The sequence below is a fragment of the Taudactylus pleione genome, unplaced genomic scaffold (genome assembly GCF_031769625.1).
Source record: "Taudactylus pleione unplaced genomic scaffold, aTauple2 ptg000216l, whole genome shotgun sequence".
Taxonomy (NCBI): domain Eukaryota; kingdom Metazoa; phylum Chordata; class Amphibia; order Anura; family Myobatrachidae; genus Taudactylus; species Taudactylus pleione.
The window spans coordinates 1,937,763-1,959,343 of record NW_028284618.1 but is presented as its reverse complement, the minus strand read 5'-3'; the positions used below and the strand labels follow the sequence as shown (position 1 = coordinate 1,959,343).

The 21,581-nt window shown below is 45.6% G+C and overlaps 1 protein-coding gene across 1 annotated transcript in view; it reads left to right on the top strand.

The window, feature by feature from the left end:
* Nucleotides 1-21,581, top strand: part of MALRD1 (MAM and LDL receptor class A domain containing 1) — a 612,799-nt gene that overhangs the window by 188,824 nt on the left and 402,394 nt on the right. Inside the window, exon 18 of the mRNA XM_088478591.1 lies at nucleotides 13,094-13,181. Coding sequence (XP_088334717.1) covers nucleotides 13,094-13,181 — 88 coding nt within the window. The remainder of the gene's footprint in view (nucleotides 1-13,093; nucleotides 13,182-21,581) is intronic.

Genomic DNA, 21,581 nt, shown 5'->3' with positions numbered 1-21,581 from the left:
TACTGTAGAGCCTCATTATACAATTACCCAAATATCAGCCTGACAATTATCAAAGCTTTACAGGATATGTGAGATCCTCAAAGCTATGAGGCACAGACTGTAAGATTGCACTGACTTAGTGATGAAAGGTACTCATGACAAGCTCAGGAATAAGGCTACCGAGTTAGAAAAGTACTGCAAGGCAATGATGAGTAAATATAAAACACACGTACTGAAGAGACCACAGTGAAAGTGGAAGGTTTCAATATATTTTTTTATTATAAATGTGGGCAAGGTGTTTGCACCATAGCAGTGTCTTGTGGTTCTGGTATGTATAGGAAATGTTTTTTATTAGGCTCAGTGGCCAGGGCCGTAACTAGGGATGTGCGTGTCACTTTGGACACTATGGGCACGTACCCTGCAGCCTTTAATGGACACTCGAGACACTCTGGGCAGTGCCGTACTGCCCAGGGCTGTTGGCCCTGCCCCCTCAGCTCGATGTCATGCGGGCATGGATTTGTACAGTGAGCACTGCATCCCGTTATGGTGCCTGCATATCTATAATGGATGAAATCCAGGGTGTTCCCCTCTGCTGGCAACTGTGGAGTGTAGATGGTAATCTGTTAAGGGGCCTCCTACCCAAGGAAGCCCAGTATACATGAAGCCAAACGTAAACACACCCAAAAATGTAAATAAGTACTGTAAATAATTTTAAATAGATTTGACTTCCCCATAACAATCTATGGTAGGCCAGGTCATTTAAAATAGTTTATAAATCTAATCACTTTTAATCTGATAATAAATTGGATTACTTGTGATTGCTTCTCAAATATTAGAATTCTGATCTTACTGGTGCATTGTGGAACACTTCTAGAATCAGTAAACTTTGATCATACTGTATGCTTGCAGTACATACAATCAGCCTGAATCCAATATTTTTGGATGAAAACTTTCCACCTATCTATCTATCTATCTATCTATCTATCTATCTATCTATCTATCTATCTATCTATCTATCTATCTCTCTGTCAGTCTGTCTGTCTGTCTATGTATCCCACCATTAAACACTGTTCTCAAGAGAAAACACCTTTCAGTAACAGAATAATAAGAGGACATCAAATTTGTCAACCAATTTTTTCAAAATTAAAGTCGGGGGAGGGGGACAGCAGAGACAGGCTGGAGTATAGGGGAGGTGAAAGGAAGGTTGGGAGGTAGGAGAATGGATCCATTGGGATTTGGATGTGTTTATGAGACAATCTGCCTACTGAGCGTGACTGAAATAAGTATAAGGTGAATGGAAGACCTTCAAAATTAATTTTACGACACACATTGAATGTACAGTATAAACTTGCCACATATATTACTCTGAGAACAATAAAAGCCATATAGATATGGCAGGCATAAGTGTTCCTAAGATTAACTAATTACACAGTACTGTAAGCGCAAATATGGAAGGAAGCTGTCAGGTTACGGCCTAGGATCGGCCGTTACTCACCCCAGCGCCGACTTCCCCTGACGTCTCGAGCGGTCAGACTTCAGGTGTAGTGGCGGGTAATGCGCTGAGGATTATGTGTTAGGACCGCTTGGACTTCCATGTGTTGCCCTGTGACTTGGTTACTGCAGTTGCCTTCATAGGGCGCAACCATGACAGTCTTTATCACCTGACGGATCATTTACCCCATGGTAGTGTGGTTGCTGTCAGCTGATGGTCCTCCAGTGGACTGCTACCTTATGGTATATAACTGGGCTCTGGACAGCAGGAAGTTGCCTGTACAACGTAGTTTCTTCTGGTGTATGCTTGCCATTACTACGTTCCAGGTTCCATGCTCCTTTCTTGTCAGAGCTACTTCTAGTATTATCCTCAGCATCTGTGCTACGACTCCAGCCACAGCGTGTGTACTCAGTATCATCATCAAGTACATCTCATGATACCATTTCTCAGTGTCTGTACTGCCACTCCAGTCACAGCGTGTGTACTCAGTACCATCATTAAGTGCATCTTGTGATACCAATCCTCAGCGTCTCTGTGCTGTGGCTCCAGCCACATTGTGTGTACTTTGTATCATCAAGTTCATCTCGTGATACCATTCCTCAGTGTCAATGCTGCGACTCTATCCACAGTATGTGTACTGTGGGCCTGATTCAGACCCGGTCGCAAGCGCTGAGCGCTCGCAACCGGGTCGATGGTGGCCCAGAGCGCATGCGCACGACGGAGCCGGCCCCGTCGTGCGCATGCGCGAGACCCGGATAGCGACGGGCAATCTGTCACTCCGGGTCTCGCACCAAAGGGGGCGTGCTGTCGATGTTGAGTGACAGCACGCCCCCTTTGGTGGGTGGGCCGGGGGGGTGGCTGCCCAGGTGGAGGCGTTCCCATGAGAACGCCTACCGTCTGGGGGCGGCCCCACTGACATCACAAGTGATGTCAGTGGAGAGATTCCGGCTTTGTTTGAGCCAAAAGCTCTCTGGGGCTTGCGGCCACGAGACCCTACCACAAGGGTCTCGTTGCAAGCCCGATGGTCGCGATGGTTTTGACCATCGCAACCATCATCATGGCCGCTCGCATTAGCTGTGGGTGGCAACCCACAGCAATGCGAGCAGCCAGGAGGCCGCTCCATAAAAAAAATACCCTGATTCAGAGTGAGCACTCTATCAGAGCGTCCGGCTCTGAATCAGGGCCTCAGTACCTTCATCCCGTACATCTCGGTATACCATTTCTCAGTGTCTGTGATTGTGTCCTCTATTCCCTCGGGTACCGGATACCTGACCAAAGGGCCGTGACCTGCCTGCTGGGTGCAGCATAAACCCAAATCCCAATAGGAGGGGTCACTGGAGAACATCTCCCGGCAGATTAGACTCCGCGCCTTTGGTCAGGTCTCGCCAACATCCGGTACTTGTGGATGAGGAAGACGAATATCCAGGCCCCTCGCCTCCGATTCATTTCCCAACCCGGGACCTTGACTTCCAACTCCTCAATAGGAGCTCTCCTTAATAGGAGCGTGACAGATGCGCTGCAGATAGCAATCTCTGACCAGACACGGATGGAAATGGAAAGTGCAGATGGACTGATCCATCCGCTGACAGACCATTCTTTCCATAAAATGAGTGTTTCTTTGCGGAAACTGGGTGGCCGCCACGTGAACTCGCAGAACTGTTGCCTGTGTAGGCGTGCAGGCTGACTTTCCTGCACTTTCACAGTGTGTGAGCGAAGGTGGAATGCTTGTTTTAGATTAATCTTCTGCACACAGCATTTGGCGTGTGTAAGTGCCGATATTAATGATGATGATGACGGCTGTTGACGGAAAATCAGTAGGTGGGCCGGCCAACCAAATGAAGATGGACGGATAATCGGCGGAGATGACCAGATACTTGCATTAGCAAAAAGCGGCAAGGAGGTTGCCGCGGCCATAGAGAAAAGCAGCTATGGATGTCCGAATCAGAACCAGCGGATATATTATTTCATTTGTACATCTGCCCCTGAAAGGTACATTCATGTCATATCGCTGCGTTGTCTTTAAGTGAGAAGCATGCCTTATTGCTAGCATGGTTTACTGACTATAATCCATACATTTCCATCTTTATAGGAGAGTGGTTCTTGAAAACCTCGGTGATTAGAAACACAGATCGAATAGAACATTAGACCACCTGCCGAACAATGTGCAGTGCTCAAATTTAAAGAAATGTATTTCTATTTGTCCTAATCCAAGTTATAAATGAGATGTGAAATTATCTTCACGCTAACTGCACTCCCTAGGGCAGGCTCCACATTGACATGCAAGTTTTGTTGGAAATGGCAATTCATTGAATGATGGTCAAAACAATTCTACCTTTGAAATCCAATTACAAAGATTTACTGAAAGGGTAAAAAAAAGTAGATGGGAAATTGACCCGGCTGCTAAATTCATAGACAGACCCAGCGTTGCAGAACTGCCAGGACCAGCCATGTGAAGCTTTTCTTGTGTAAGTTTTTTTTTTCCTGTATTAAGGCAAAGTAAATTTTGGCTGATGTTCTCAGAACACTATTGTGCGCGCTTCAGGCAATTGTCTGGTATTAAAAGATAAAAAGTATTTCATTTATTTAACTACTAGGATCACAAAGTATTCATGTTTGCATTATTTACAATGCAGTCATATTATTCCAATATTAAAATAATGAAATATTAAAGCGTTGGCTGTAGTGGGATTAAGGAACAGCAGGTGCAGCTCTGACGATTAATGTAGAGAAAATAGGACACTCTGGGTTTTGGTATTAGATAATATATTAAATAATACATAAATACATGGAATGTTATATCGCTTTAATATTACTATAATAAACATATACATAGCAGTTCAGAATGCATTCGAAAAATGAACTGAAAGAAGTCTACAACCTTCAGACGGGTCGGGTATAGTACTTAGGCCCTGATTCAGAGGTGCTTGCTATTTGCGAGCACTCGCTCTGAATCAGGGAGGGACGTTTTTTTTCCCCCCACGGCCTCCAGGCCGCTCGCTTTAGCGGGCGGCCTAGCGATGGTCGCGATTTTCGTGACCATCGGGCTTTTGACGAGTCCCTTGTGGTAGGGTCTCGTCCACCGTAAGCCCCAGTGAACTTCCTGCTCTAATAGAGCAGGAAGTTCACTACTGACATCACTTGTGATGTCAATAGGGCCGCCCACAAACGCCTCCTTTTGGCCAGCCACCCCCCCCTCCCTGCCTACAAAACGGGGCTAGCTATCAATTAACATCGACAGCCGCCCCGTTTTGTAGCGAGCCCCGGAGCAAGTGAAGTTATCACTCGCTCCGGGGCTCGCGCACGCACGTTGAGCTCGCCGCGTGTGCGCAATGGCCAACAATCGACCCACATGCGAGCGGGTCTGAATCAGGCCCTTAGGCCAGTGTTTCCCAAACTCATTCCTGAGGCAGCACTAACAGTGCATGGTTTCCATTTTCCATAGTTGGTACACAGCATACTTGCCTACTTTTAAGTTTTCCTCCCCGGGAGAAGCCTCCTGGGAGGAAAAGCAGGTGAGCGGCGATGGGAGGCAGGGCCTGACGTTGCACGTCATTAAGCCTCGTGTCTTTAAGCCCCGCCCCCTACTTGGGGACCCCCGATCTCCGTAAACTTCTCCCCATTCTGCCCACTTCACTAGGAAGAGGGCAACAATGCAGGAGAAATGCTTACTCTGCCTGTGGTGTTTGGGGTTACCCAACAAATCGCGACTTCCAGGAGAGTAGGCATGTATGGTGCACAGGTGCATTTATTTATTACTGGCTGACACATTATAAAAGATCCACAGGTGGAGCTAATTATTTCACTTGTGATTCTGTGAGGAGACCTGAAAAACATGCTCTTTGAGAAATTAGTTTGGGAAACACTGATTTAAGGCCCCCCATACACTAGCTGACAGATTGCCGGATCCTGCGGTGGGTTCGGAAATGCAGAACCACTATCCGTCAAAGGATCAGTGAAATTATACATAGAAATTTTCACAGCTTTGCAAAACACGATCATAGTGAAATCCAACATTTTGGATTTCACTGATCCTCCAACTCAGCATTGCAGGAACGCAGCATCGCGACAATCCACCGCTAGTGTATGGGTCCATTAGGCAATCTTTTATGGTTCTTCCCTCTCACACAGGCAGGTCTTTGTTATGGCTTGGGCATGATAGTAGGGAATAGTCCTGCAACAGCCTTGAGGGCTGGTATATCTTGGCTGGATTCGGCAGTGCAGCAGCCTTGAGGGCTGAATTGATTTGATAGTTGTAGCCTGATGACCGAAGATGTGATGCAGCCTTTGGGCTGTGGAGGCAGCCTTGGGGGCTGGAATGCTGTGGTTAGTTGTGGTCTGATGGCCGAAGATGTGATGCAGCCTTTGGGCTGTGAAGGCAGCCTTGAGGGCTGGTGAGTCTCTTTAAGAAAATGTGAACAAGGCGCTGAGATGCGACCAGTGTTGCCAGGTTGACACGAGCCGCTGGACACTGGCATGCGCCCGGGACGGAGGTGTACTCTGAACCGCTGGGATGACACATGCGGCTGAGGGCAGAGATACACACTGTGCTGCTTAGATGACTCGAGCAGCACACAGCAGATGGAATGCAGACCGTGCCACCTAGATGGAACAAATGGCAGTGAATAATACTTAAGCTAGACACAGATACTCGACTGAACAAACAGGAGACTGGAACAACTGGAAGCACAAGTAGAGCAAGACTCCCTAATGCGAGACCAGTGAGCATCTGGACCGTGCACAGACAGGAGAATCAATTAACGTGCACCTGACACTGCACACAGACAGGCAGTAATTAGTGTAGAGCCTCAGCAGCAATTAAGACTGGGACTGCAAACAAAATGCTGCAACCACAGATCCTAACAGGACGAATGAGGAGACTTCAGCGAACGCTTGCCCAGCGTTCACCCCGCACAGCATTGGCAGCGTGGTGGCTTGTGACAGTCTTGCTCCCTCTGCTGTTGCTATGGGAGCAGCAAGTAGTAGGAATGAAAAGCCCTGATCAGCAACAGGTAGTATTTGTGTGCCGGGGTGTTGGTAGTTAATTGGAGGAGGAGTGTGTGTCTGGTTGCTGCTCCTGCGACGTTGGCATGGCGGTGAATGCAGGGAGGGAGAGTGTGTGGGTTCTGCTGGGGTGTTAGCAGTGAAAGCTTGGGAGATTGTGTGTGTCTGGGTGCTGATAGGGTGTTAGTAGTGAATTCAGGGGGGGGGGGTTTGGTGTGTGTCTGGATGCTGCTGGGGTGTTGGAAGTGAATGCAGTGGTAGGAGCCTGTGTAACTAGGTGCTGCTGGGGAGTTGGAAGTGAATGCAGGGGAAGGAGAGTGTGTGACTGGGCGATGCTGGAGGGTTGGAGGTGAATGCAGGAGGAAAGTGTATGACTGGGCGCTGCTGGGGTGTTGGTAGTACATGTGAGTTTGGGGACGTGTGTGTGAGTGCTGCTGGGACTGGAGTGTTGGTAGTGAATGTGAGCAGAGGGGGGCACCAACTACTATCTAGCCTTCAGGCTCCTGGTATGAACTTAGGGCCTGATTCAGAGCCGGGCGCTCTGACAGATCGCTCGCTCTGAATCAGGGCCGGCCTTCTGTTTTTCAGAGCGGCCTCCTGGCCGCTCGCATAGCTGTGGGTGGCCCCCTACAGCTATAGCGAGCGGCCAGGAAGATGGTCGCGATGGCCAAGACCATCACGACCATCGGGCTTGCGACGAGACCCTTGTGGTAGGGTCTCGTTGCCGCAAGCCCCAGAGTGCTTTCGGCTCTAACAAAGCCGAAAGCACTCTCACTGACATCACTTGTGATGTCAGTAGGGCCGGCACCAGATGGTAGGCATTCCCATGGGAACGCCTCCGTCTGGGCAGCCACGCCCCCGGCCCACCCACCAAAGGGGACGTGCTGTCACTCAACATCGACAGCACGCCCCCTTTGGTATGAGACCCGGAGCGACGGTTTGCCCGTCACTATCCGGGTCTCGCGCATGCGCACGATGGAGCCGGCTCTGTCGTGCGCATGCGCTCTGGGCCACCATCGACCCGGTTGCGAGCGCTCAGCTCTTGCGACCGGGTCTGAATCAGGCCCAGTGTCTATAATTTAGATGTCGACATTATGTCCATGATGACCTTTTACTTGTCGACATTTTGACCATGGGGTCGAAATTTTGATTGACTGTCTGAATTTTGAATACATTGTACAACTTTAATTTATAGATTTCTGCATCATGCAGCTTACTGTACTATACTGTTTATGGAAAACATTGATTTCTAGCTTCTGTGCTTTTCAGTCATGTTATAACATTAGGGAGAGTTCTTTTGTTTCTGTTGCCCCCTGGGATAAAACACAGCTATTGAGCTATTCATGCTTTCTCCACATTGTATTCTGCCATGATGCGTATAAGACAGGATTATAATAAACAGCTCATGGATGGGAGAAAAAATGAAGCCTGAAAGATAAAGCAATGTATTAGTAAATGTAATGGGAGGACATTTACTAGTCAATAAATGAAAATAATAATCTAAATAGGGGAAACCTCTGTAAGAACTACAAATGATATGAGAACAGTGGAATAAAAGAAAATGTGCATTTGTGTTTTCTGTGTGAACAAGGCCATAAGGGAGGGCATTGCAGCCGCATAGGGTGGGGTGGCCTTGCTCCACCTTATGGTTTTGGTACTGTGTGGGGAGGGACTCCTACTGCAGCTGCACGGAGCGTCCTTAGGACAGTGCGGTAGTTCTCTGGCGATTGGAGCAGCGCCCACCCAACACATAGGGTGTGACTTTGTGATGGCATGCGCTCATGGGGGGCAGAGGAGGTGGTGACGGCACAGGGTGCACTGCGACCCTGCTACGGGGCTGTGTATAAATCAATAGGAGCAAAGAATTTGATGCCAGAAAACAAACTAGAATTTAGAAACTCATTTTATGTGCGATTCCCCCCATCGTTAGTGTTTTATATTGTAATAATTTATATATTTTACTGTCTGTGTCTCTACCACGTTTGGGGATTATTCTATGGATCTATCACTTTTTCTACAAAAATAAAGATAAAAATGTTTTATTTATGTTATTGTTTAGATATCCTCCCTTCAATTTTAAAATTTGCCCCCTTGTTCTAAAATTCCTCTTTTTAGAAGACTACTTTCTAAGCTGTATTTAGAGTCACCTTTGATATGTTGCATGTTTCTATCATATTACTCCTGTCCCATCTCAAAACTAATGGGGCGAGTCAGGATTGTTAACATCCCCCGACAATTCGCCAATCATCATCGGATCGGGATAGGCAGAATGGGAAATCACAGATTAGATGTATGATCCTCATAAACTGTACATGTCTTTCCAGCATTTAGCAGAAGAGATCTGTACCTAAAATAGTATTCTCTGAACAGTCAAAGGAGTCTTTCCTTAAACAACAACATACACAGTTTATATATGTACCAATTACCCATTGCCCAAACAGGATGTAGTTAGCGGACGGGATGCTGCCGGTCTAAATCCTGACAGTGGAAGCCCGACGCGGGACTTAAATGAAATACTGACGCCTATCTTAATCCCGACGCCAGAATCTAGACAGACGCTATCCTGACTGTTAGCCGCACGAGCAGGGGGGGGGGGATTGTTAGGTCTAGGCAGCACAATGGGGTTAGGGTTAGGCACCACTATCGGGGTTTAGGGTTAGGCATAACTGGGGGGGTTAGGGTTAGGCACTAAGGGGGGATGCCGCTGGTGGTGTTTTGATAGGAGGCATACCGATTCCGCTCAAACATAGCTCAAGATACAAATTGGATCAAGATAATGCATCATTGCGGATATTTTTCTTGACATTTACAGACGTTATCTTTAAAATAAATAACAACAAATTTCAGAGTTATAACCACACACATTCACTGCTATGAGCAATATATCACACAGCCCATTTCTGTCATTTATTTTCAACATTTTTATGTCAAAGAAATACAGACTTAGGGGTCTGTGAATTTTCATTCCCCCTTTTCAGCCTCTTTGGCTCAATATCGACATATATTCAAATACTCACAATATTGGTGTTCACTTTCCTGATCCCTTACCAAACTGTTATGATCTGTTGAACTAGATTACATTAAGGCAGGGCCGCAACTAGGGGGGGGCTAGAGGTGCACATGCACCGGGTGCCAGAATGCAGGGGGTGAAGAAGGGCTGACTCAGCCCCTGCACACCCCATGCAGTCTTGCAGTGTGCGGTGACTTGGGGCTACAGATTCCATGCGGACCAGCAGTCCGCATGGGCTCTGCTGAAAACGGCCATCCAAAAATGGCCGCCGCCAAGGAGGAGACAGATGCTAGAGGTCCTACTGGACCTCTAGTGTCTGTTAGGCCAGCGCAATGCACATAGCGTTCCCAGAAGTATCGGTAACGCTGGCGCTGCAGGGAGAAGATGAAGAACGCTGCATCTTCTCCTGTGAAACCCCATGGCAATGAGCATGAAACCCCATGGCAACGAGCATGAAACCCAATGGCAACGAGCATGAAACCCCATGGCAACGAGCATGAAACCCCATGGCAGCAAGCATAAGCCCCCTGGCAACGAGCATGAAACCCCCTGGCAACGATCATGAAACCCCTTGGCAATGAGCATGAAGCCCCCTGGCAACAAGCATGAAATCCCCGACAACAAGCATGAAACCTCTGGTAATGAGCATAAAACACCTGACAACGAGCAGGTAATTTTAAAGTAATTAGAAGCCTTACTGTGGGGCATAAAATGGTGTTGGGCAAATATGTAAGTGGCACTTTGGTAATAGGCATTACAGTGGGTGGCATAATGTGTAATGGGCATTATGGTGTGTGGAATAATGTAAGTCACTACACCAGGGACGTCTGACTAGTGCACTGCCTTATGGAGGAGAAAGGACAAAATCCAGGTACAGGAAGGGAGGGGGGCGCAAAATTACTGCCTTGCACCGGGTGACAGATATCCTAGTTTCGGCCCTGATTAAGGGCAGCAGTATCCTCAGTTAAGGTTTTATAGGACTGAGTAATAAAACATTTAAAAAAGGCAGTAAGTAACTAAACCAGTATGATAATACAAAGATGATACTATCAAATATTTGTATATCTAGTGCACTCGGCCAATTAAATAAACCGATGCTCTTCAGCTTTCCTTCTGTTTGCTGCAGGAATAAACACTCCATGGAATTATCTGGGGATTTATGTAAATGAGTAATTATACAATCTATAGGAGCATCATTTACTACTGTATCCTGAACAAAATCCAGATACATTTTATTTGTAGCGGCACTGTACTAATTACCGCCATTTCCAAGGTGATCTGTTCTCATGTAGCTGTAGTTTCAGTGCTAACCTTTTCTAATACTCCAGATAGTAATATAACTTCCTTAATAGCAAGACCATACATTAGCTATAGTACGTACATCAAACTATCTTTCTGATTGTATTCCAGGCGGTGGTAAAATTTGAGTATGACAAATAGATAGGACAGTTAATTCAATTGTCGACCAAGGGTGCAAATTGCCGTTGCCGCTGTGTTTAAACGCCTGCAACAGCAGCCAATCTTGCACCCTACGCGCGGATTGTCGATTGCCCCATTCGCACAAAAATGCTCACTACTTTATGAGGCAATGAACACTTTTCTGCGAGATCCTGCTGCTGTAAAATGTGGCGGCTGCTGCGCAAATTTGCCCTTAATTGAATCCCCCCCCACTCAATAATACACCATACCTAAATATGTATTTACTGTATGCCAATAGTAGGAATCTGGTTAAGGATAAGGATGTAAATTAAAATGGCTACCCTTATTGCTACAGCAGTTGTAACACATCTTCTGCTTTTCCCATGAGAATATCACTCCTACAGTATCTTTTATTTGTAGGTGATAAGGGTGACCATTATTGTGGACCACATTATGCTCACGTGAGTGTACATGCACCACTTCTAGACCTTCCAACATGACCCTTTCCACCTGGAACAAAATGCTCTGCTCTTGGACTTCTCCCTTCATTCACATGATATTAAAGAAAATTGATGAGAAGGATGTTTCAAAACAGGTGACTTCAATCATAAATGAAGTGGGAAGTCCAGGAGAAAAGAATTTTGCCCCTGGTTGAAAGGGGTCATGTTAGGGGGGTTGGCACTTCTTAATTACTGGGCTATGAGACTTACACTGGATTGTCCTCAGGTGGACTGGACTTCCCAGGTCTGCAGGACAATACATAGTGTGTGGTGTGAAGTACCTGAGATGGCCCCTTCCACCTAAGCTCCAGGGTTGACTTCCATGTTGTTGTTCCCTTGTATAGGCGTTGATTCTAAATAAGAGGCAAGTGGGTTCGGATGGATTCATAGGACCACTCTTTCCATGATATAGATGTTTATGAGCGGTAACTAGGGGCAATCAGGCGGACACACGGAACTGTTCCGTCTAGTAGGGATGTCATTGGGATGTCGTGGGCAAGTAAGCCGATGTCAGTAGCAGGCGAATAGAGATACTGTAGATCACCTATTTTAGATGTATTTTTTGCACCCAGCATGGGGTGGGTGCATGTCCAAATACTAATGGCTGCAGCTGCAAATTTTAAAACAGTGGGCGAAATGGTGTTCCACATGCATATGCATGGATATTCGGCATACATGGGTGGATTCTGGCATTAACATAAACTAGTAAGTAGGCTTTCGCCACCAAACCCAAGAGCCGCAGATGCGTCTGACTGAAGCTAGGTACACTCTACTAGACATATCGTTTGATTGAACGATGAATTATATATCGGTAGTGGATCAGCGGGTGTGTACATTGATACGTCTGTGAACAACGTTGTTCACAGACATATCAAATTGGCAAGCAGCTCAGTTGATGCCGGTATATCATGCAGAAATATATATGCATGTGTGTACGGGCAATCCCCGTACACTGGCTGAAACAACAATCGACACTGAATCACAACCGGGTGGGCATATTATATTTAAATGTCTGCCTAGTTGTGATGTCTGGCCAGACATATTGAATGGTAAGTGTGTGTAGCATACTACTCAGCTTTAGAATCAGACCCCCTATTTCCATGCTGAATTAAGTTGCAGTGTTTATCTATTGTAATTCCCTTGCATTCTGATTCTGTCCCTGTAAAGTAGCTATAGCTTTAAGGGTAACCATAGGAGACCAATCAGGTTTAAAGATAAAACACAGATCTAGCCTGAAGCGTGGGAAACAGACGCTGTTTCGGCTGCAGAGTTAGCCCATGCGTTTCTATGGCAACATTATAATGTGCTGGAGGTGAGCAAAACAGTTATAATAGCAACAGCACAGGGTAGTAACAAAGTCTTTTTTGGAGGTACATACAATGTCATTTAACCCTCGCCGGGATTAAGTAGTCGGGAAGCCGGCGGTCGGCATTGCGTCCGCCGGCTTTCTGAACGTATACCGTCACCTGTGTTTCTATGGGGTAAGAAAATCTCCTTTGTTTCCATAAGTGATAAACTTATTTTATAACTTCTCATGTGACATAAATTCTTATAGCATATCAGAATGTTATGGTGAACTACTGGTTGGGAATCAATACCTGTATGTATTTTCATCAGAACCATCCTTCAATATTCTCATTGTTTTAATATTATCACTGGAACAGTATTGAAATATTGTTTTTCATCTTTCAGCTATTAATCACAGGTATGGTAGGCGATGGATTCACTGGGGACATTGCAATTGATGATATGTCCTTCTACAACTGCATATTGCATAGAGGTAAGTTTAAAGTTGCATGCTTTATTTCTTTACATTTATTTATTTTACTTTTCCTACTTTTTTATTAGACTGTGAATGAATATGATACTGTGTGCATATATATATATATATATATATATATATATATATATAGGCTCTGTACAGGGCCGGATTATAGGCAGGGCGACAGGGCGGTCGTCCCGGGGCCTCCACACATAGGGGGTCCCCATACACAATGTCCCCCAACCCCCGGCCACATCCCCCAGATCAGGCCAGGCTAAAAGGTTGCTCACGATCTACTTGTAGCTCTCGGAGCTCCTGCCGGTTGATCGCGACCAACTTACTTAAAGCAACTATGAACGCTGGCCTCTGATTGCTTCAGAGGCCAGCATTCCCAGTGATGCAGTGCACGGGTGATGTCATGACGTCACCCACGATGAGAGGAGCCTTCGCGCGTGCTGGATCCAGTTAGAGCCAGTAGGCAGCAGAAGCGGCAGCAGAAGTGACAGCGGGACTCGGGAGCCCTGATGGCGTGGAGCAAAGGCAGATAAGTTTCTTCACAGGGGTGTGGATGGGGAGGAGTAGCTAGTACTGGGGGCACGACTACAGGGGCATTGAAAAAGGAGCACAACTACTGGGTGCATTGGAGAAGAGGCACAACTACTGCGGGCATTGGAGAAGGGGCAAAACTACAGGGGGGCATTGCAGAAGGGGCACAACAACTGGGGGCATTGGAGAAGGGGCACAACTACTGGGGGCATTGCAGAAAGGGCACAACTACTAGGGGATTTGCAGAGGGGACACAACAACTGGGGGCATTGCAGAAGGGGCACAACTACAGGGGGCATTGGACATCAGGCAAGTAGCCCGATGTGTGTGTGTATACATATATACATATACGTTAATATATATATATATATATATACAACTTTTATTGATAGGGGCCCCCACACATTTGTTGCCCAGGGGCCCCCACAGACCTTAGTCCGGCCCTGGCTCTGAATCATCATTCTTTTACACATTCGCCCATTCTAAGATTATAACCATAGTCAGTGGAATACAATATCATGAAATGGGTGAGAGTATATATGTATAATATATATGTATATATATATATATATATATATATATATACATATATATACAGAAACCAGAAGACCCGGCACTCTCATAAAGGGGATAAAAAATGATACTTGCCAAGGTGCCTCTCCAGAGGTGCAAGCTGCTATCTCCATGTAGTAGTGGAAGAAAGGATGGCACTCCATAGACTTACAATGTGATGTAAAAGCAGTCCTTTATTGACGTTTCGGGGTTTCCCCCTTCCTCAGGGACAACAGTACTGTTGTCCCTGAGGAAGGGGGAAACCCCGAAACGTCAATAAAGGACTGCTTTTACATCACATTGTAAGTCTATGGAGTGCCATCCTTTCTTCCACTACTATATATATATATATATATATATATATATATATATATATATATATATATATATATATATATATATGAACTCACCCATCAGATATATTAGGAAGAATCAGCAGCATCGAAGAAAATTTTTTTTTTTATTTCACAAGCAGTACATTACAAAAGAGACGTTCTTCTTGTGAAATAAATGTAGTTTTTTTCTTTACCGAAGCTGCTCTGAGTGCTGATCCTTCCTATCTAATATATCTGATGGGTGAGTTTATACTGATCTTCACACCTTCCCTATTTGCTGCTTTCCACACCGACTATATATATATTGTAATAGGATCGGGGTAGGAGGTCCCTCTCCTGGGGTAGATGGACACCTCCAAACACACAGCAGCCAGGAAACAGCACACCAGTCCAAGTTTTTGTGCAAGTTAGCCGCAGCTAGTTTCTATTGTGCAGTTTAAAAACAGAAATCATAAAAATAAATCCTAGCCAGTCTGGGCATTAACTAAACAACAGATTCCCGCTCTCAAAAATGGTAGTATAACACAATGTCTCTGAAAAAGCAGCCTGCTTGCTCTCCCCAGGTGTGAGACCCTGAGCGAAACCCTGACACAGCTTATATGAGCCTCTTCCAGGTGCAATCACTAATCAGCCTGCTATCAGGCTGAAAGGCCCAGCACCTGAATTGGCCCTGTGGATGGAGCCCTCCCTTCTCTTCTCACATCCACACCCCCAGGACCCATTATTTGGCATTTTCTTAAAGCTCAAAACTCCAATAAAATAGATAGACCTTTCCTGGGGGTTTAAAAGACATAGGTTAGAAACCTTGGACAAATGTACACTCCATTTAGCACTCACCAGTGCTTCTATCACATATCACTCCCCCTTTGTTTCGGCCTGTGGTGCGGAACAACTGCAGCCTCCAAACAATACACATGTGACAAAGCATCTGCATTGGCCAACTGGCTTCCTGGCATGTGTTCTACTGTACACTTAAAGTTTTGTAATGCCAAGTACCACCTCATTATTCTCCCGTTACTCTCTTTATTCTCTGACATTCATTTCAAAGGGGCATGATCAGTGATCAACCTGAATTTCCTTCCCATCAAGTAGTACCTGAGAGTTTCTAATGCCCACTTTGTAGTCAACGCTTCTTCTTTCTCAACCATAGCATAGTTTCTTTCATGTACATTCAATTTTCGGCTTAAGTAAATAATAGGGTGTTCTTCACCTGCTTTGCTCTGGGACAGGACCACTCCTATGCCTACATCTGACGCATCAGTTTACACAACAAACTCCCTGTCAAAATCAGGTGTCATCAGCACTGGTTGGGTACACAATGCTACCTTTAACTCCTGAAAAGCTTTCTCTGTTTCAGGACACCATTTAACCATAACTTTCTGTTTGCCTTTGGTAAAGGTCTGTCAGTGGTGCTGCAATGGAGGCAAAATTATGTATAAATCTCCTATAATACCCCTAGATTTCTAAGAATGCTCTCACCTGCTTCTTATTTAGGGGTCATGGCTACTTTTTATTGCCTCAATTTTATCAAACCTCTGCCAATGGTGTATCCAAGATACTTTACTTCTTCCATCCCTAGGCAGCATTTTTTGGGGGTTGGCTGTCAAGTCCTGCCTTATAGATGGAGTCCAACACTGCTTGTATACTGGGTAAGTGGGACTGCCAATCAGGACTATAAATGATTACATCATCTAGATAAGCAGCAGCATGCTATCTATGGGGCCTTAGAATTGTATCCATCATCTTTTGAAAGGTAGCAGGTGCCCCATGTAATCCAAATGGCAATATCTTGTATTATAACAACCCTTCCGGTGCAGAAAAAGCTGTCTTTTCTTTGGCACACTCAGGTAACGGCACTTGCCAACACCCTTTGATTAAGTCTAGAGTAGTTAAATACCTGGCTGTTCCTAATCATTCAATTACTGTAGCTCATCCACCCTAGGCATTGGATAGTCATCGAACATTGACACACTGTTCAGTTTATGGAAAATCATTGCAGAAGCGCAAACTCCCATCAGGCTTTGGAATAAGCACAATGATACTGCTTCCCTTTGGGCTTCAGGTAATCTGTAGGGCCTTAGGTTAATCTTAGCCCCTAGGTCAATGATTATGTCATGTTTAACAACTGTGGTTTTACCCGGTATGTCTGAGGGCAAAACCCTATTTCTCATAAAATATTTAACTTCCTGCTGTTGAATGGCCGACAGGGTTTTAGCTACTGTCACTTCGGGAACCAATGACCTTGGGCTGGGACGGCTGACAAAGCTGCTCTATCTTTCCAAGGTTTTATAAGATTTACACGGTATATCTGTTCTGGCTTTCTTATTCCAGACTGGTAAACTTTATAATTAACCTCTCCCACTTTATCTAGAATTTCAAAGGGTTCTTGTCCCTTAAACAAAAGTTTATTTTCTACTGTGGGAACCAACACTAACACCCTGTCCCCAAGAGCAAAGACGCGTAATTGGGCATTGCGGTTGTACACCCACTGCTGTGCCTGTTGGACCTGTTCCAAGTGATCTCTAACTATTGGCACCACTGCAGCAATTCTTTCCTGCATTTGGGAAACATGCTCAATAACAGTTTTATACGGACTGGACTGCCCCTCCCATGTCTCTTTGGCAATGTCAAGTAATCTCCTTGGGTGTCTCCCTTACAAGAAATCAAAACATGAAAACCCGGTGGAGGTTGGGGAAACTCTCTTATGGCAACAAAAAATAAGGGGGGAGAAGTATGAAGCTCAGAAGCGGTATCAGCGAACGTTATGAGCGCTGATACCGCTTTTCCCCGATGTATGATCTGGGGTTGAGCGGTAAATTACAGGGGTGCTATGCGCCCCTATCATTATCGGCGCTGCTATCTACAAGATAGCAGTGCCGTTAGCTTGGGCAATGTATGAACGGTCAGATCGCCTGATCATTCTGCCCACTGTCACTATCCACAGCTACAGCCTGGCATTGCCCTATCCCCACAGCAGGGACAGCGCTGTCCCTGCTGCAGTGGCTGCCGGCTCCAGGGCTGCACGCGGGGATCTTGTGATACTTGCGAGATCCCGCGCATGCTCAGTGGAGCCGGTTGGGATTGACACACAGCACATCAGTACTAGGCTAATGCACTGCGGTCTCTAGCGGGTAGCGCCGGAGGGGGAAGTTAATGCTCCCCCTCTCCAGCCGGCTCGGTACAGAGGCAAAGCAGGAAGCGTTATAGCGGCACGTTAAGTGTCGCTATAATACATCTACCCAAAGGTAACAAGTAATCCCAATCTCTACCATCTATGTCAACCACTTTCCTTAGCATTTGTTTTAAAGTTTTGTTAAACCTCTCCACTAACCCATCGGTCTGGGGGTGAAACACGGAGGTTCTTAACTAATCAATTTTAAACAGGCGGCATAACTCCTTCATGATTTTTTACATAAATAGGTTACCTTGGTCAATCAGGATTTCCTTAGGTATTCCCAACCTGCTAAAGACATGGACTAATTCTCTAGCAATGGTTTTTGTTGACGTATTGCGCAATGGTATCACTTCTGGGTACCTGGTAGCGCAATCCATTATCACCAGAATATATTGGTGGCCCCAGGCAGATTTCATTAAAGGTCCAACCAAATCCATAGCTATTCTTTCAAACGGAACCTCAATAAGTGGACTTTTAAAATGTGGCCTTGGAGCATGATACTGGCATTCAGGGGAGGATGCACAATATTCAGACACCTCTTTATGGACCCCGGGCCAGAAATGCCTCTGTAAAATTCGATCAGTGGGTTTCTCTACCCCAAGGTGACCTGTGGTTATGTGACCATGAGCCAGGTCTAACACTGTTCTTCTATATGCCTTGGGAACTACCAATTGTTCCACAATATCTTCCCCTTTTTTAGTCACCTGATAGAAAAAATCCTGGTATACTGCCATGTGAGGATATGACAACTGACTATCAGGGTCTATGGGTTTACCATCAATCACTTTTACATTATCCCTGGCTTTTACCAGAGTAGGGTAATTTTACTGTTATACAGCAAAGATCTCTTTTATGACTTCAATGTCAGGCAGAAGATCAACTGGTTCAACAACTTTATAATCTCAGTGGGAGGCTCATCATTTGGCGACCCACCATCGCTCTCAGCAGTCTCTGGTTCACCAATCATGCTAGAAAAAGGGAACATCTCAGAGTTGGAAGAAACCCCCACTGCTACTGTATCAGTAACCTTCTCAAACGGGTCGGGGTTATTTATTAATGTAACAAATCGGCTTTCCCACAGCTTCCAAAAGTGTGCAAAGTCTCTCCCCAATACTGCATCATACATCAAGCCAGGAACCAAACCCACATAGACTACAGCGGAACAACACTGCATTTTTATGTTCACTACCGCAGTAACATAATACTTAGTATCCACATGTATGCAAGTCACACCAACAGTTTTCCTCTTATGATTTAAGGAGTTCACCAGTTCAGCTTTCATAAGAATTACTAGGCTACCAGAATCTAACAGAGCCTCTACCTGGTTGCCTTCTATAGTGACTATACACATTTGCTTATCTGTCAGCCTGTCAGTCAGCAGTACAGGCTAGCTGAGCAAAGAAAGACACTCTGCGATTGACATAAGCAGTATCACATTGCATAGGTTCAGAGGTATGTTAACAATTAGCAGCAATATGGCCCAAACCACCACATCAAAAACATTGTATCATATTGTTATCAAGTCTTTTATGGGGTATGAACCTTCCTGGCCCTGCTGGCCTACTGCCAGGTTCCAAACCCACAGTCTTAGGTTCATTCCACCGCTCAGCACCCTTCTCCACTTGAACAGTCTTACCAGTGATCACCGGAGATCGTCGTTGCGGAATTGGGGCTCCGTGGGGCACACTCAACAGTTCCTCAGCCACCACATACCTCTCCACCAGTTCAACCAATTGGCCTGTTATTTTGGGGTCTGCATGGCTCACCCACTTGCGCAGAGTTAGAGATCGCAGGTATCGATCCATAATGACCCTTTCCAAGACCTGCGGTCCTGTTAGAATCTCTGGCTGCAGCCATTTTGTGGTCAGATGGACGAGGTCATGCATTTGAGAGTGTGGAGGCTTTTCTGTTTGTAACTCCAAACGGTGGACTCGTTGGGCGTGAGAAAATGCTGTAACTCCCAATCGAGTTAGGATTTCTTGTTTCAGTTTATCATAGTCTTTAGCATCAGTCAGGTACAGGTCAAAGTATGCTTTTTGCAGTTCTCCAGACAGGAAGGGTGCCACAAGCCTTGCCCACTGCTCTTCAGGCCAATTGTCTCTCTTTGCTGTTCTTTCGAAGGCAGTAAGATACGCTTCAACACCATCACTCTGGGTCATCTTTTGCAGAACGTGACTGGCCCGTATGGAATGAGTGTTAGTTGGACCATCAGTGGAAGCATCTCCAGACCAGGTTACTAGCTCTCTTAAGGCCTGGTGAGTTTCCTCTATGGCCACATATTGTAGCCTCTGGGCTGCCTCAAAGACCAATAATTGCACCCTTATGGATTCTTAATGAGCCCTGTTAGCTTTCTGCTAAATTTTGTTGGTTTCCTGCTGATCTACCGTAGCCTGGAGCAAGGCCTTAACAATGTCCTTGGGTGTAGGTTTGAAGCAGAATCTGGCTTTTCTAAGCATCTGCCTATGCCAACTCCATGGACTTCACAGAACACAAGTTGATATGCAGAATGACAAATTGGTGTCTGTCCCTTTAAATTTTAAATGTAGAACCCTTTTCTGCAATTTTCAGTGTGAGTCTGCCCGCACTCTCCCCCACTTTTAATAGGATCGGGGTAGGAGGTCCCTCTCCTGGGGTAGATGGACACCTCCAAACACACAGCAGCCAGGAAACAGCACACCAGTCCAGGTTTTCATGCAAGCTAGCTGTAGCTAGTATTTGTTGTGCAGTATAAAAACAGAAATAAATAAAAATAAATTGTAGCCCGTCTTGGCACTAACTAAACAACAGATTCCCTCTCTCAATAATGGTAGGGCCTATTGCCCTCACCACAAGCATAGGCATATGCACAGTGCTTGCAATAAATATAAAACAGTGTCTCTGAACAAGCCTGCTTGCTTGCTCTCCACAGGTGTGAGACCCTGAGCAAAACCCTGACACAGCTTATATGAGCCTCTTCCAGGTGCAATCACTAATCAGCCTGCTCTCAGGCTGAAAGGCCCAGCACCTGAAACAAAACTGTGGATGGAGCCCTCCCTTCTCTTCTCACATCCACACCCCCAGGACCCATTATCCGGCTTTTTCTTAAAGCCCAAAACTCCAATAAAATAGATAGACTTTTCTTGGGGGTTTAATAGACATAGGTCAAATGCCATGGACAAATGTACACTCCATTTAGTGCTACACCAGTGTTTCTATCACTTAACCCCCCCTCATAGGCAAATGCAGGGGGGGTTCCGGTTGCCTAGAAACCCCCCTCCCTAGCCCACACCGTGACCACAATAGAAAAAGCTATATAATAGAATGTTATTAGTGCTTCATGATCTTCTCAGTATCACAAAGGAAATAATCAGCACCACCTGTGGATCTTTTAACATGGGTCAGCCAGTAATAAATAAACCTGTGCACCAACTAGGAGATCTGGAAAACATGCACTGTTACGGGTGCACTACTATAGACAATCAATAGGGTTAATTATTAATACTGTATAATAATACAATATCCATTGCATAAGGAGACCAATATGTACATATATGTCCAGGGCAGTGATAGGTTCCCCTGCTGCACCCCCAGACTCCCGGTCTTGCTGAAATGCTCTGGAATGGTGCCCACATGTGAAATAAAAACATTAATCTCAGGAAGGATGGTCCTACCCCCGCATCTAATGGCTTACTGTGATCACTGGTCCTGTATATGCAGGAAATATGACACACAGTACACTTTGTATGACACATATTAAAACTGGTTAAGTGCTAGTTATGCTCTATTCATTGACTGGCCACACTCTAAAATCAAGCATTTGGAAACCCCTCT